Source organism: Heliangelus exortis, chromosome 8 (assembly GCF_036169615.1).
Source record: "Heliangelus exortis chromosome 8, bHelExo1.hap1, whole genome shotgun sequence".
Lineage (NCBI taxonomy): Eukaryota > Metazoa > Chordata > Aves > Apodiformes > Trochilidae > Heliangelus > Heliangelus exortis.
The window spans coordinates 11,378,049-11,393,912 of NC_092429.1; the positions used below are offsets into that span (position 1 = coordinate 11,378,049).

The window sequence follows — 15,864 nt, forward strand, 5'->3', positions numbered from 1 at the left end:
CTGGCTTGCTGTGCTTAGAAGCTGTTCCAGGTGCGTGGTCCTGCCCAGAGTGATTGGAGGCAGGGCTGAGAGAAGCAACTGGAGCAGCAGGTTTGTGTCTTAGAGGGAGAGGGCGATAGCAGTGTGCTGATGAAGCAGATGGCAGATTGTTTCCAACGCTATAGTAGAGCTGTGCTGAGGGCAGGAAATGTGTCAAGGCTCCTCTTGTGAAAGTGGCTCCACCCTGCAAAAGAATGGCTGGGGTGGAGTGCGGGTGTGGACTAGGAACTGGGCCAGCTGCCCCGGAGAAGCTGCTGCTTTTCAGAAATCCTGGGGAGCAGACATGCAGCAGAGCAGGGAATAGAGACCCTGGAAGCCCAGGTAATGGCGAAACAGCAGTCTGTTGCTTTCTGCATCTACTGAAGCCAAAACTGCTGCCATCTGTGACTGTCTGTGCAGTGTCGGTCTGGGCAGAGCACAGATAAGGCTGGTCAGAGGGAGGGCTGTGTTGTGGTTGCCTTTCTCTTGCTACAGCAGTGCGTGTTCCTGGCCGGGCTCTGCCCTCCTGACCATCTGAGACACTCTGTCTTCCCTTCACTGCTGCTGAGTTCCAGTGCTGCCTTCATCACCTCTGCCCAGGGCCCTCCTGAGCAGGGGCAAGCCTAGATGCTGACTCAAGCCTGGGAAGAGGGGTGGGTATGTGGCTGGGCTGCCTGCAGCTGGGAGGGGTGCATTAGATCAGCAGGCCTCCAGGAGCTGAGTTTCACTGTAGGTTGATTGGGATGTGGGAGAACATCAGTGGGTGTCCAGCCAAAGCCTCAGAGTGAGGCTTGCTATGAGAAGCTCTGTTCACCCTGTCTGAGTTGCAGTGCACCTCAGGGCCATCCTCTGAAATTTAGGAAAACCTCTACAAGTGAGCTGAACTGGTGTGACCAATGGGCCTAACTGCACATGGGCATCACCCTGGTTTTATGGGGCTCAATGCCCTTGTATGTACAAAACCTTTAAATGGGGTCTGGCTGTAGTGTTCTCCTAGCTGGTGCTGCTTCACTTTGGGTAAGGGCGGGCAGGAGAGCTTCAGCAGTCCCTGCTGAAATGGTGAGTAACACCAGTACTCAGAAGTCACCACTTCAGGTGACGGTCCTGTCTAGCCTCCTTCTCCCCTCCAGCTGACTTACATGAAGACAGGACTGTCTTTGCTTTTTTCCAAAATGCTAACAATACTTTAAACTAGTTATGCTTGGTATTTTAAAGTGGGCTGTTCCCTTTGTGTGCTCTGTTCTCTCTTCCTCCAATTGTTCCTGTTGTAATCTTTATGTGGGTTTGTGATTTATACCCTGTCAGGGTCAGTCTAGGCTGCTGCTCCAAACTGAATTCACACCTTATATGGCAGTGTTTCCTGGGTCTGCTGGGTCAGCTCCCAGCTCCTTCCTCTGCTCCTCCTCTCTCCAAGGCAGTAGGGCCAGTATGGGGCCAAAGGGAGACACTATACTATCATCACCTTCCAGTAATGCTCAGAGGGCTTTCAAGGGGTGTATAATGCACAGCTTCTTGGTGTGGATATGTGCTAAGGAGAGAGGCAAGACAGGCTCTGTCTGGGAAAGATAAACTGTTATTACAGGGGAGTGAACAAACTACACCAGCTCTCAGGCATGTAAACTCTTCCTTCCAGGGAAGCCTTAATCTGCTCTGGAGCCACAGAGCGTGTCTGTGCTAACTCCCAGCACTAAGCTGCAGGGGTGTGGGACAGGGCTGCTACACCAGCACCACAGCTCTGGGGAAGAGTCAAACTTTGCATGTGGGTTCCTGCTCCCTTCCTCATTAAACTCAGCTGCTGTCCTAGAATTTGCTTCTGAAGAGGAAGGAGAGTGCTCTCTTCTTCCCCTGGACCCCCCTTGCCCTTCCATAGGTGGCCAGATAGGGATGCACCTCCTGGGCCAGTGCTGGGCTCAGCTGCTGCAGTCTGGTTTTGGGGTTGTGCCCCACTGCACCCAGCAATAGGTGTGGGGCTGCTCTAGTGAGTATGGGTTGCATTCAGGCTGGCCTTGGCACAGTGCATGTTGCTGCCAACAGTGCCCCCTTGGAGGATCCAGCGGGCTTAAGACTCAGGAGGCAGACCAGCAGCCTGGTACCAGGTACAACATGGCACTGTGCTAAGAGGAAGGTGAAAATAGTTACTAATAATCCACCCTCGGCTAATCACAGGCTGAGGGGAGGAATAGGCTTTGGTGAGAGGCTTTGCACAGGCTAAGGTGCCAACAGTCAGCTGTGCAGTGTCCCTGGCAGCCCCTGGCTGTGCTGGTGCAGCCCCATAACCTCAGACACTGCAGCATGCAGAGAGGCATGGTGGCTGTGGCCTTGTTGGCTCTGGTGAAGGCCCTGAAACTTGTGCCAGCACAACTGAGCCTGGAAAAAATGCATTTTTCAAGTGAGGGGAAGTCATACTCTACCAAATGTCAGCTGAGCCCTGCTGCCTGCTTCTCTGCATGCAGCCTCAGCTTGGCACCAGGGCTTCCCCTCAGAAGGAGGGAAGGACAGATAGGGGGCAATGGAATCTGTGACTAAGAGCTGTACATGGTGTTGATGGTGCTTTGGGTGCCTCATGCAATGTCTAAGCTGGCTGTAGCAACATAAACTAAGCTTTAGTTTTTGCATCAGGTTTCATGCCCTTGCCAGCTCCTTTCTAGCCTTTGGGGTGATTACAGCTGTTCCTGCATGTTTCCCGCCCCTACTCCCCTTTTATTTTCCTCAGTAGCATTTGGTTTCTAAATTCAGTGCCAAGCTCTCTGCAGAAATAACTATTCTACCCTAGTACCACAAAGAGCAGGCTGTGTTGGCTGCAACAGAGAATGGGTGCAGCAGAACAAGGCCAACTGCTGTGTGCAGCTAACACTACAGCTCAGACTGCCCAAAACAAGTCACCAGCCTGCTCTGACACAGGTGATCACTGCTGGTAGGTGCCTGCAGAAGCACAGTAAGGCTCACCTTGCCCAAAGAGGCAGTACATAGCAGAATCTGGGGACACAGATGCACTGAGCCTTGCTCCCTCCCAACCACAGCTGTCACCAAAGCAGCAGCAGCTAGACAGAGCACCCCCCAGTGCCAGGGGCTGGCTTAGAGCTAGCTGGCTCACTGCTCTGGGGAGGCTGAGGCCAGGCAGGGATATGTCCACCTAGCCCCAGGGCTGGGCTGTGGGGGGAGTTTTAGCACACCGATTAGGGATGGAGGGCTAGGAAGGGGCCCAGGCTCTCACCCTGTTATAAAGGAAACCAAGAACACAAGGTTATGGTGGCCCTTTGTCCCCCAGCACCATACACCAGTATCCAGCCACAGGCCAGGCTGCACACAGAGCCCATGCCTTGTGTCTTGCAAGGCTCCAGCTTCCCCCTGGCATGCAAGCAAGACACAGCCCCCTCTCTCTGAAGGAGCTGCAGTTGTGGTCAACATTAAGATGTGGTGACACATCTGCCTTAACTGGGACAGATACAGAAGTACAGACGGGTCACAGCATTCTTCTTCCAGGACTTCAGGGCTGTGCTTGGGTTAGGCTGCCTGCAAACTGGCCCTAAAGAACAAGAGCTCCACCATTTGCCTGGATCACAAACCTTAGGTCAGAGAAGCTTAGTTCTGAACCATAGCTGATGGTGAAAAGTCAAAGGATTTTATTAACATTTAAAATACTGTACAGCGTATAAACCAACTTGTCCCCCTTCCCACAGCTCATGCACTTATCGGATTCCCTGGTGAATGATGCTGCTTTTGGCACTATTTGCCTTCTCTTTCTCCTTCTTCTTTATGGGGTCCATCTCAAAACAGCACCAGAGACGCAGTGTTTCATCAGCAGCTACTGAGGCCACTGTTGTACCATCAGGGCTCATAGTCAGGTTCAAGACCCTGGCAGTGTGACCTGAGGAGGAGGGGGGCAGTCAGAGCTGGGCTGACCTGGCTCACCACATACCCTGGTCTCACCAGCGGTCCAGTTTGCTCCCATATGCCCTGAGAGCTCCACCAGCTTCCATAGCTGTCCCCACAGCATGCTGTAGCAGCATGAATTCACACCCTAGGCATGCATTTGAAGTAATGGTCTTTCTTCAGCAGCCCATGGTAGTGCCTCCCTCCAGCAGCATGCCCCTGGACACCATTCTGCATCAGTGATGCTCCAGGTTAGACCATGGGTCTGCTTCAACCAAGGATTAGAAGTGCCTTCAGCCTCTAGCAGCCCGCCCTTCCCCAGGCAAAGGTCCCAGCCTACCTCGCAGCTCAGTGACCTTGGCCATCGTTGGATACTTCCATATAACCAGCTGATTCTGTGTAAAGCCATGGCCTGAAATGAACTCCTTGTAGTTTGTTGACCACAGGATGGAACAGACCTGGGAGGAGGCAATAACTCAGGTAAGACAAGCTACTTGTGCTGATGCTCACCACCTGGAGATGAGCATTGTCCTTCTCCTTTCCCATGCCTCTGGGCAGCAGGAGCCAGCACCTTTCCATAGGTGTCCTTCCAGAAGATGTTTGTCACCACATTAATGTTCATTGCTCACCTGGGAATGGGCATCAACAGCACTGAGGCAGGAGCCAGAACAAACATTCCAGATGCGGATGTATCTGTCACTTGTCCCACCTCCAGTGGCTAGAACATTTGACTGCCATGGACACCACGCCACGGCCTGACGAAAAAGAGTTAATTACATGAGGCAAACTGTGCACAGCCTGTGCTGCATGTCTGCCTTGCACGCAGACACGTGCCCACCTCACTCTCTGCAGCCCTATACTCACCTTGACAGCACCCTGGTGCTGAGTGAAGGTCTGTACAGGAGCAAACTCTCCACTGTCCCCCTGGGTGCATGGCCAGATATTCACCAGGTTGTCATTGCCACCGCTGGCCAGGTAGCGGCCATCTAGAGACCACTTGAGTCCACACACCTCTTGCGTGTGGCCGGCGAGTGTGGCCACGTGATGCTCAGCCACCCTGACATCATGGTGGTGGATGTGGCCAGTCCGTGCCCCACTGCAGAGAGGAGATTTACAGGCTTAGGCCTTTCACCAAAATACATTTCTGTGCTGTTTGTTGCACAACTGCTGAACCTGGCACTGGTTTCAACCAGTGCTACCAGCATCACCGGCCTGTTGGCATGAGTGAAGCAGCCGCAGCAGCTCTTCTTCCCAACTTCAGCTCAAAGGGTAAGAGAGAAGAGAGGCCATCTCACCACAGTCCTGCCAGAGCAGGCTGGGTAAGAATCCCAAGCAAGGACAAACTCCTCTCTGCCATCCCTGACCTGCACCATGCACAGATCTAGGATTGGACTCTGCCCTTCACCCACCCCCACCCCACCCACTGCTTTACCTGGAGAGGATGTAGCTGTTCCAGCTGAGGGACCCCACACGGGAGGAGTGACTGGTCATATTGCGGAGGCGTTTCTGCTGCTGTATGTCCCATAGCTGGAGGAACAGAGCAGTAAGTTTTCCACAGGATGAGGAAACCCAGCCCTGTTGCTTTGCCCCCCTAGGAACCTCATTGCAGAGGCTCTGGCATTCAGCCTTGTCAGTGTGGGAGCAGAAGAGAGTTTGTACCTCATGCCCACAGAACATAAAGTAACCCCAGGTGTCAGAGAACCCCAAAACCAGAATGCTGCTGCAGTTGGTCACTGGCCATGGCTGCACACCATTTCACACCATCAAGACAAGTCTGAGTGCATTGTACCCTCCTTGTGCTTGCCAAGCCTTTGTACCAACGCCCCACAGCTCCAGCAATCTCTAGACAACACCTCTGGTTTTATTTCTGCACTCACCTGGACCTCAGCATTACTTGTGCCAACAGCAAGGTAGTTTCCTTCTTTAATCCATGATACAGAGGAAACATAATCATCTGGATGCTCCATCTGCAGCAGCTGGATAATCTCCCCAGTAGTGTGATTCCATAGATAGACAGAGTTGTCCAGAGCCACCGCCAGGAAGTTCTGAGAGCTCCAGTCAATGAGATTCAGGTCTACGGTTTGGAAGAGCAATGCAGGTCACACTGTGCTTACCTGGAGAGCCCTGCCCTGCACCAGTGCTGATACCAGGTCTTATCCCTGTGCACATGTGTGTCATACAGATACAGCTAAGGGACAGCCTTCTGGGTGTCACCATGCCCAGCTGGTGGGGTCAGGTAAGCCATGATACAAGTCACCTACACAGTACTCTGGAACTACCATCCCTATAAGGCTACAACAGGGACACTCCAGAAGTGGATACAGAAACAGCTCAGTTGGAGCTCTAGTTCTTCAGAGCAGACTGTCCTGGGAATTGCACTCCAGTGCAGCACTATCTCCATGGCAAGCACTCAACATTGCAGCCTACTTACAGTAGTCATTGTGAATATCTGGTGCATCCAGAATCCGATCTGGCATTGAGGGAATATATCTGCCATTCTTCCTGCTGGATCCAGGTGTCATATTCTGACTGTAGAGCACTTTTAGGTTATTCTGATAGCCTGTGTGCAGAGGAACAGATTTGTTAACCTGATTTACTTCTTGTTTCCTCCCAACTAAGCACTGCTCACCCAACTAGAAACCCTTTCCAGTGACAAGTCTTGAGACAAGAGGAAAGCTTAGAAGGGCGCAGTGTGCAACATCGCTGGGTGTATGAACTGCTGCAATGGGGCGGGCTCTGATTCCCTAATTCACAGGAACAAGTTTAACTGACAAACACTTGGTGTTTTGTATTCCATTATGTTTAGCAACAGTTAAGTTAAAGTGCACAGCAGAGAGCCTGAAGCTTTTACAGACCTCAGGAAGGTTTGCCACCTACAGTACAAGTGAGCAACTTGCAGTCACTTCAACTTCTGTAAATAAATTTATCATAGATGTTATGCAGCCCTTCAAACTCAGGAAGCTAAGGGAGACTCCAGCGTGCATGGGAGCTCTGAGAAGCAGATTGTTCATTTCATGTGTTCAACACAGGGCCTTCATTTTGCTGTTCCCCTGCCCAGATCTCTGCTGCCGAGTCAACTCGCACAGACCCTGTATCTGCCATACCTTCTGGAGCATTCTGTGGCTTTCCACTGAGGCGGAGGATCTTTGCCTCTTCTATATCAAAGCCATTCAGATTCACTGCCCAGGCTTTCTGTTGCTCCTGCAGAGACAAACCAACTTCAGTGAGATGCATTTGAAACACAAAGCTCATGCTGCACTTAAAACAGTGGCTGGCAGAGCATACACCTAAGCCCTCTTCTCTGAGAATCAGGAGGTTTATGGCTGTGCTGCAGACAAGCAGCTCAAAGGAGTTTTTCCTTAGACAATGGCACAAAGTTCTGTTCACATTTCTGTACATATGTGGGGCAAATTCAGCATCATCTCATGGCCAGTGGGGAAAAGCCACAGCCACAAGGGACCAAATGCTTCATAAACAGATTTCAGAACACAATGTACACATTCCAGAATAGCTCTCCATCTACATATTGTCCTAGAATAGCTACCACCAGCAGTTTGTGCACAGGCTTTGACTAGGCCTTTGTTAGTGATCATCATAGTAACTGTAACTTGGCAACATGCTCACCTTCTTGGTAGGTGACTCCTCAGCAGGGTCATTTTCTTTGGTTAGGAGGAAATTTGCCATCTCCATCTGCATAGTGCTGCGGCTGGGAATGTAGCGATCTCCCCCGGCCTTTGTTGGGGTGTTCTGGATTTTGGATCCAGATTTACCTGCATTTACATGCATTAGTATTTTTTTTACATCAGCTAAACAGCCTGTATTCCAGCTTTCAAGAGACAGTAAACCCAGCACTTTCCCACATCAAAGCTACCAGCCAAGTTCCAGACCAGGACTCAAGAGAACTCATGCCATCCAGTCACAACTAACTCATATTTATGTGTCCCCCCCCCCAGTAGGTGGCACTAAACTCTGGTTAGGGACTGCCAGGAGAAAACTCCTTGGATCTAGTGCAACAGTTCCAGAGTTCAGAGATAAGTGAAGGACACAAAGTTACAACATGCAAAGCTGTCAGCAGATAGTAGACAGTCCTAGTCACTTGTCCCAACACAGCTGTCCCAGCAAAGCTCAGCTGAGGGGTCAGCAGCTCACTCAGTCCCAATGCACAGACTTTAGCCCACCTCATGGTGGGTGACTCTCTAAAGTCAAGGCAGTGCAACCCGTCTCCTCCCACGTGAGCGGGGCACCCGGCACAAAGCCCAGAACCTCACGGCTACAGGCAACCATCCCGGGCGACGCTCCCCCCACCACTCACCGGGTGTTTTGGACGGCGTCTTGCTGGAGCTGTGGGAGCGATTGGCCGGCTTCATGGGCGACAGGACGGTGGCAGGGCTGGGTACTGGCCCCCCGCTCTCCTTGGCTTTGCGCTGCCAGCGGGCGAGCGGCGCGTTCGGGATCGGCGTGTCCAGCTTCAGCAGCCCGTGCAGGTCCGCCTCGAACACGAACTGCGCCATGGCGCTGCGACCGGGCAGGCGGTGTCAGCGGGGCCCTGCGCAGGGACGCCGGCCGGGATGCAGCGCTCCTCCACCAGAGGGTCCCCCCCGGCCGCCCCTCAGATCCGTCTCCACCACATGGCCCGCCCGCCCGCCCCGGCATTCTTCACACCCGCCTTCACCACATGACTCCCCCCGGGCCTCTCCTCAGACCCCTCTCCACCACAGCGCCCCCTCGCCCCCCGTCGCTCCTCAGACCCCTCTCCACCACAGGACCCCTCCTCTCGCCCCAGACCTCCCCCTAGAAGCCGTTTCTCCGCACCCTCCCACCACAACGTCGCGCCTCAAGGCTCCCTTCGCCACCAGGGTCTCTCTCAGGGTCAGGTTCGCCTCCGAGCTCGCCTCCCCCCCCCCCCGACCGGGCCTCAGGCTCCTCGGGTCCTCCGCTCCCCGTCGCAGGTCACCAGCCCAGCCCCCCCCACCCCTCACCTCCGTGCTGCAGCCAAGGCTGGCGCAGCCCCACTCCGCGGCAGCATTTAAACCCGGCACTGCCGCTCCTCCCATTGGCCGCTTCAAACCCAACCGCCGCCCGCTGCCATGGCGACCGCCGCGCGCCGCACAGCTATTGGCTGGGCCACGGGGTCAGGTGGGGCCCTTCCCCCTCCTCCCTCTCCCTTCAGGTGGGTGGTGGGGAAGGGGATGGAGCTGCGCCCTTCTGGTGCCCCGCTAGGACAGGGGGCCGGGAGCAGGAGAGGGTAGCCGTGAAAGAGAGAGGAGGCTGGGTGTTTGTGCGTCTCGTTTATGTCGGGGCGGGGAGCGGCTCAGGATGGCCCGCGCGGGTCCCAGCCGCTCATGAGCAGGTAGGACTGGTTGGCGATGTCGGTGCTGGGCAGCCGTCCGGCAGCGTGCTCCGGCGGCGGGGGCGGCGCAGCCCCCTCTCCCCGCGGACCCGGCAGCACCTCCAGCAGGCAGGGCAGGACGGCCTCCTCCGGCGGCTGCTTGTAGAAGGCGCTGGCCTGGGGAGAGACAGTGGGGGCACGGTAGGGGCGGATTTTCGAGCTGCCCCGTCTGGGCTCAGCCGCGGGGGTCCCGGTCCAGCCCCCTGACCTGGCTGTGCCTGCTGCTCTCGTGGAGGAAGCTGCCCAATGCGCGGTGCAGGTCGGGGACGGGAGGCCAGAGCTTCTGCTTCACGTTGCTGGGTGAGGGGAAGGGGTCGTCGAAAGCAAACAGCAGGTGCTAAGTGCCCTGACGCCCCTGGGCAGGGTGCTCAGGACTGGTGCTGGACTGCCTCTCTCCCCCCTCCCCACCTGCCCCGGGCACAGCACTTACCTGTAGAGCGAGGGGAAGGTGCACCGCAGCCCCAGAAGCACTCCCGTGAGGAGCAGCGGCACCACCGTAATGCTTGGGATGATCCAGCCTGTGTCGAAGGAGGAGCACTGGGACTGTAGCCCCGACTCTCCACCACCACTGAGCCCTTCACAGCCCTGTCACCCTCTGCCTGGTGCTGCCCATCCCATTTCCAGTATCCTGGATCTTCTGCCCTCAGACATGTACTCTGGCTGCAGCCTCTGCCTTTGCCTGTCCCTTACCTGCATTGGCCATGGTGTCAACCACAACAGGTTTGGACCAGGCGCTCCAGCTACCCTGGTACCATGGTCCACTGGGCTGGGCCCGCACCTGGGCATGGTAGCGGGCACCTGGCTGTAGGTCCAGGACTTCTTTCCTGGCTGCCTGGGGGACCTGCAAGACCTGCAGGGCAGAGCTGAGCTGAGCTGAGCTGAGCTGGAGATGGTGGTTATTGCCGGGCAGCCAAGGGGCAGCACTGCCATGTGGGTCCATTCTGCCTAACCCCACAGAAACCACTTGCAGGCTGTGGAGGTGGTGTGGGCTGCTCCATTGAGCCCCAGCCATTCCTTACCTTCCAGTCATGGCTGTTTTCCATGGCATAACGGACCTGGTAGTCCAGCTGCTCTGCCAGCACCTCCAGAGGTGGCAGCCACTGCAGGCTTAGCTGTCCCTGTGACACTGTTGCCTGCACCAGCTGCGGGGCATTTGTGACCACTGTTTGGGATGGAGACATGTTGCTGCCATGGAATGGGATGTGGGATGCTGCGACCCCTGCCAGCCAGGCATGGACAAGAGCAGGGGCCACGGTGGTGCTGGGACTCACCGGCCTGGTGCAGCCAGAAGGGCTCCTTGAAGTAGCTGAGTGTGGGCGGTACATGGAGCCGGGTGATGTTCACCAGGACAGAGATGGCGCTGCCAGCCCTAGGCTGGAAGGTGCAGGTGTGGGTGCCCTGTGCCCCCACACTCACCTCCTCACACTGCTGCCATGCATCTTCCCTGCACGAGGAGCGGGGAGCCGGTCAGCCCTCTCCTCAACCACTGCCAGCCCTGCTCTAGGGACACCCTCTTGCTGCAGTCAGTGCTGCCTCCCTCCTTTCACATGCCCAGAAATTCCGGCTCTGCCTATAGTGGGAGAGGCAGCGTGGCCAGGAGCAGTGGTGGGGAGGTGTGAGGTTGATGGCTGTAGGGTAGGGCAGAGTGCAGAGCCAGGTGCAGAATACTAAAGAGAGCTGGTGGGCCCTAGGATGTGTTGCCTCTCCATCTGAGTAGCATGTCCCTACCATGCCCCTTACCTCATGCCGACCCCGCTGGGAGGTGCCTGGTAGAAGAGCTGGTGGGAGCTGCCTGTCTCTGTGGGGTCCCAGCTCCACTCACAGCGCATGTGCTGCAGGTCAGGGGTGCTGCAGCACAGCCCGATGTCTCCTGGGCAGGCAAGAGCCAGAGCAAGGAGTGGGCTGCTTACCCCTAGCCCCCCAAAACCCAGGTGGTGCACCGTGCCTACTGCAGGACTGCCACCCCTCGCAGCCCCACATGTGGGTGCCTCCTTGCCGTACCAGCCAGCACCTTGGTGGTGGGGATGGCTTCTCACCAGAGGAATGGGGCGTCTCTGCAGACACTGCCTGTGACCAGGGCCCCCAGACGCCGTCCAAGGAGGTGCCGTCGGGCTTGCTGCGCACCTGGATGTGGTACCTCACTCCTGGCTGCAGGTCCCGGAGGACCACCCAGGTGTTAGCCTGGACCAGCCCCTGTAGGAGAGGGCCCAGGCTGGGAAGTGGCTGTGGACACTCCAGTTCCCCTGCCTGTTCCTGGCCCCTCTATCTACCTGCCCCACTCCCGGGGAGGCTGCAGCTGCCCCGGCCGTGGGTGTGTGGGTGCTGAGAGATGGATTGATGGAGGGGTCCCGTGGACGCTCCCCACTGGAGTCCAACATGGTGCTGCATGGCATCTGTGAGGAGCCAGCAGGGCAGAAGCGCACCTCGTAGAGGAAGAAGTCCAGGTAGTCGCTGAGCGGTGGCTGCCATGACACGCAGAGCTGCCCCACAGCCCCAGCCCAGCGGGCGGTGATGTTTGCTGGGGGAGCGATGAGACCTGTGAGGAATGAGCCAGGGTGTTTGCATCTGGGCACACCCAGTGAACCTCCAGGGCTGCCTCCATGCCCAGTGTGCTGCCAACCCCTGGTGACAGGCAGAAGTGCAGGGGACTCGGGTCTGGGGGCTGTCCTGGTGTTGCACGGGTATTGCCCAGCAGGAGGGACTCACCCACCGCATCCACGCTGAGCTCCCGCCAGTACTTGGTCTGGTTGGTGGTGGCGTCCAGGACACGGAGATGGAGCTGGGTGAAGAGCCGCACGTCCTGGCTGGGGAAGATGCAGACGTGCCGGATCCCACCAGCCCCGCGGTGCCATGTGGAAACTGTGCATGCTGTGGGCACATCTCTGAGGGGTGGAGAGCAGGGTCTTGGAGCCCCCCATGCCTCCTGCCCAGGGCCAGGCTGGGGGAGGGGGGGGACCTGAACCACAGCACTGAGACCTTGGTGTCACCAGCTCCTTCCTGTTCCCCCATCCCCTGCAGGGTACCACCTCCGTGGCTCTGAGGGACAGGCACAGTCCCAGCCCTGCTGCAGGGTGTGTGGTCACTGCTGTGGTATAGAGCTCCTGTGGGCTCTCCACCATCTCTCCTTGCAGTGGAGGTCACTGGCATGGCATGGAGAGCTGTGGCACCCTGACCCTGTTGCTCTCTTTGCAGCAAAGAGAGAGGTTGGGTTGTGGCCCCACCACCTCCTACCTGCTGTACCAGTAGTAGAAGTGGCACATGCCACTTGCCTCCTCATCATCATCCCAGAAGCAAGTGAGGTCCTCGAAGGAGCGGGAGAAGCAGAGAATGTCCTCAGGCACCTCTGCCAGCAGAGCAGCATCTGGGAGGAGTGTGGGCATGAAAGATCCCTTGGATGCAAACCTGGCCACTCCCTACCTGCATCCGCCCTCTGCATGCCCACTGTCTGGTTTGCCCCTGAGGCTGCTCTGTGCAGGCACCTGGGGCAGTGTGGGAATGGATATGGTGCAGATGCCCATGCTTGGCATGGCAGGGAGGGATGCAGCACAGGTGCCAGCTGCTGTCTTGCACTGAGGTCCTGGCTGGCAGCATGGCTCCCAGCCAGCCAACCCCACCACTCCCCCCTCCTCAGTACTCGGGGTCCTTTGGGATAAACAAACAACCCAAAATAGCCCTGTGGTCAGAGAGGGGCTTGGGGCCTGTCCCCAGGAATCAGGGGGAAGCACCCCTGCTCATGCCGGAAAGCGCCGGAAGTGAGATAAGGAGGAGCAGTGCCCCAGGGAGAGGGAAAGGGCCTTGGGGCTGGTATGGGAGTGTGTGGTCCTGAGATGGATGGGATGCTCCCACCACAGCCTTGGAACTGCTTGGTCAGGGGGGCTGTGGGTTTCTCTGCCTCACTTAGCAAGCCACCCTCCTTGTCATTGCAGGGATGAACTGGAGCATCACATCCTGCAGGATCTCCATCCAAAAGCACTGGTGGCTTTGCTGGCACACAGGTGCCCACCTCACTGCCAGAGAAAAGGGGACAGCACCGATGCAGATGTGTGAAGCACAGGGGTGGCCTTGCTGAACTCAGTATTGCTCCAGCACCCCCTTCTCCACTTCTGCAGTGGAACCTGCTCCAGCTCTTCTTCTTCTCCTTCTCTTCCTCTTTGGATATGCCCTCTTTCCCAGAGGCTGCCCCCAGCTACAGGACCCTACAACAGGATCCCAGCACCTGACTCTGCAATATGTGCTGAGTGCATCCATTCTATGTGACACCTCCCCTGTGCTGCCAAGTTGAGCCCTCCCTGGGTGAAAAATAAGGGATAGTCCCCAAATGTCCTTGCCACCTTTGCAGTATCCCTCTGCTCAACCTATCCATTTCCTTGCCCAAACCCCCCATCCTTGTTCCTCTTTTCCCAGCTCACATCCCCTCCCTGCAGACCACTGCCCCTCTTCCTGCTCTCCCCTTTTTGCCCTCCATTGGCCCCACCTCAGGTCTCATGAGGCTCTGTGACCCCCCCAACTCCCAGCACAAGGGGATGGGGCAGCCAGGGCCCAGAAGTCTGGTGGCATGGGGATCCGTGACATTGGTGGAAGACCACACTGGTCCTGTGGGTAACCAGAGCATCTTTGCTGGGTGCAAGCTGTTCCCTAGGGAGAGTGGGCACATGGTTCTGCAGCCCTCATCAGCCTTGGGGCATGATGACGCTGCAGAGGCTCTGGGTAGAGGGAGGATGAGCCCAGCTTGGTTCCTTCCAACACCCCTGCAGGAGTGACTCAAGAAATGCTCCTCAGCCTGCAATAGCCAGAGACCTGGGATGAGGCTGGAGAGATGAGCATGAGATTGACAGGAATTTGTTTAGTTAATGCTTTTATGGTGTTATAAGAAGTGTTAAAAGGGCTAAGGAGAGGCTCAAAGAAGGCCTGAAACTGGAAAAAGCTGGGAAGCATCTCTGCCAGGCACAGTGAGCCAGGCTGGGGCCAGCTACTGGCTGAGCTGATGATGCTCGGGGCAGTCAGATCTCAGCTGGCTCAGGAGCAGTGGTATAAGCCCAGCAGTGCCACAGCATTACCTCAGTGCAGAGTTGTGCCATCAGATGTTAGCTTGAATTTGGCTCAGCCCCTTGTTATGGTAACTTCAAGAGCTTTTGATGTGCAGGGAGTCCCTCTGCCACCTGTGCAGGGCTGGGAGCTGCAGGCTGCCACCCTAAAGGGATGCCTCAGGGCAGCCAGGTCCTGCCCACAGAGAGCAGGGATGTCCTTTTGTTCCAGGCACCCTAGGGTGTTCCATGGGTGAGAAGTGGGCTGCATTGCCCACCATGAGCACACCCCACACACCATTCTGGGATGCTCCCTCCCCAGTTCTGCAGGTTCTGGCTGCTGTAGAGTTACTCCCTGCCCACACCTGGTGTGACAACTCCTCTCTGTCCCATCCCTTGCAGGAGAAAATGGCCCCAAGGACCTACCTTGGGATGTCACTGGCTCGGGGGTTGATGGCAGGCTGTGGAGGCTGATCAGGATGGCAGGGAGCAGTGAGAGCAGCCGGCCCCGGTGCAGGCAGGCTGCCATCCCGCATCCCATGTACCGGGGCCAAGCGTGCCGTGTTTGGCCCTTTCCAGTGCCCCGGGAGCTTCTGCAGCTCCTTCAGGCAATACCTTTATCTGGGAAGTGGTGGCTGTGCAGCTCAGGAAGCCTGGCTGGAGGCTCCCCCCACCCCATCGCCGGCACTTCCCCGTGCCCGAAACCACCGTGCCGCAGCCCCTCCGCCGCCAGCCGCAGTGCCAAGAGAGACTGCTCCTATCAGATAGGCAGCACGTCCTGTCCTTGTGGCTACCGGCATGCTGGGAGGCTGGAGTAGGAAGAAAAACAACCCCTGAGAAGCCAGGGAGGCCCCAGTACAGGGCAGGCAGGGCAGGGCAGGCTGTTGGGGGCCGCAGGCACTTGGGAGCATGGAGCTCCTGTGGCTGCTCTGGCTCTGTGCCATCCTGTGCCACCTGGCACTGGTCTGCTCTGCATGGCCCAGTGGCACTGACCCTGTGGCTGTGCTGGGAGGAAGGTGGCAGGCACAGGGGACATTGGCCAGGTCTGCACAGATGCTAGTTGGTGCCTGTGCAGAAGAAAGACTTCTGTGGTGGGGTCCGGCAGGCATGCTCAGCCTCATGCCAGTCCACCACTGTTCCTAGAGGGGTGTCCCAACCTGCTGGAGTGCCTGGGGGGCACTACTTAGGAGGCAAGGAGCTGCTTACACATGCATCCCCACTGTGCCAATGATGGGTTATTGTCTCCTTGTCCTGACAGCACCAGGATCACTGAGGGGAGAAGAGAATGGCCCGCACCAATTTGTCACAGTCAAATCTTGTCAAACCAATCTCACTTCCTTCTCCATCTGGCTATTGGGCTTTGCCATCAGGGAGGGAAAAAGCAGAAAAGCCCTTGGTTTCAGCAGGGCTGATGATGCTGCCTCAGGTGCTGTTCCCAGCTGGCAGCAGAGGGGATGCAGGGGCAGTGGCACATGCTAGGCTGCCTGTGAGGTCCGGACCCCACCACTGCTTCACTGGAGACATCAGCGATGGGACAGAGTGGCTGCACTTGACACCGAA

The 15,864-nt window shown here is 56.9% G+C and overlaps 3 protein-coding genes across 10 annotated transcripts in view; 1 reads left to right on the plus strand and 2 right to left on the minus strand.

The window, feature by feature from the left end:
• Positions 1-15,864, plus strand: part of HYI (hydroxypyruvate isomerase (putative)) — a 199,374-nt gene that overhangs the window by 96,708 nt on the left and 86,802 nt on the right. The gene's annotated exons all lie outside the window — the stretch shown is intronic.
• On the minus strand, positions 3,619-9,034 carry CDC20 (cell division cycle 20). Of its 4 annotated transcripts, none has more exons than XM_071750409.1 (11): positions 8,871-9,034; positions 8,204-8,437; positions 7,516-7,661; positions 6,996-7,092; positions 6,323-6,451; positions 5,769-5,965; positions 5,324-5,418; positions 4,756-4,987; positions 4,521-4,646; positions 4,232-4,349; positions 3,619-3,886 (listed from the first exon to the last, which is right to left on the minus strand). In XM_071750409.1, exons 2-11 carry the CDS (start codon positions 8,400-8,402, stop codon positions 3,708-3,710), a joined length of 1,518 nt encoding a protein of 505 aa, XP_071606510.1. In that variant the 5' UTR covers positions 8,403-8,437; positions 8,871-9,034; the 3' UTR covers positions 3,619-3,707. The 4 variants fall into 4 exon arrangements, with proteins under 4 accessions (XP_071606510.1, XP_071606512.1, XP_071606511.1 ...); XM_071750411.1 differs by having other exon boundaries at positions 8,864-9,034; XM_071750410.1 differs by lacking the exon at positions 8,871-9,034 and adding an exon at positions 8,704-8,796.
• MPL (MPL proto-oncogene, thrombopoietin receptor) lies at positions 9,123-15,750 on the minus strand. 5 transcript variants are annotated; one of them, XM_071750403.1, is made up of 12 exons: positions 14,731-15,750; positions 12,512-12,641; positions 11,987-12,084; positions 11,551-11,816; positions 11,317-11,473; positions 11,021-11,150; positions 10,552-10,724; positions 10,300-10,442; positions 9,971-10,130; positions 9,711-9,798; positions 9,489-9,576; positions 9,123-9,397 (listed from the first exon to the last, which is right to left on the minus strand). In XM_071750403.1, the coding sequence occupies exons 1-12, from the start codon at positions 14,843-14,845 to the stop codon at positions 9,203-9,205; spliced, it is 1,743 nt and encodes a 580-aa protein (XP_071606504.1). In that variant the 5' UTR covers positions 14,846-15,750; the 3' UTR covers positions 9,123-9,202. The 5 variants fall into 5 exon arrangements, with proteins under 5 accessions (XP_071606504.1, XP_071606503.1, XP_071606508.1 ...); XM_071750402.1 differs by having other exon boundaries at positions 11,987-12,162; XM_071750407.1 differs by having other exon boundaries at positions 9,711-9,865; positions 9,948-10,130; positions 11,987-12,162.

Coding starts and splice junctions, on each gene's coding strand:
- CDC20 (XM_071750409.1), bottom strand. CDS start 8,402: ATGGCGCAGTTCGTGTTCGAGGCGGACCTGCACGGGCTGCTGAAGCTG. Junction 6,452..6,995: donor GCCACAGAATGCTCCAGAAG/GTATGGCAGATA, acceptor CTCTGCACACAG/GCTATCAGAATAACCTAAAA. Junction 4,988..5,323: donor AACAGCTACATCCTCTCCAG/GTAAAGCAGTGG, acceptor TCCTCTCTGCAG/TGGGGCACGGACTGGCCACA.
- MPL (XM_071750407.1), bottom strand. CDS start 14,845: ATGGGATGCGGGATGGCAGCCTGCCTGCACCGGGGCCGGCTGCTCTCA. Junction 11,151..11,316: donor AGAGACGCCCCATTCCTCTG/GTGAGAAGCCAT, acceptor TTGCCTGCCCAG/GAGACATCGGGCTGTGCTGC. Junction 9,398..9,488: donor AGAGCAGCAGGCACAGCCAG/GTCAGGGGGCTG, acceptor GTCTCTCCCCAG/GCCAGCGCCTTCTACAAGCA.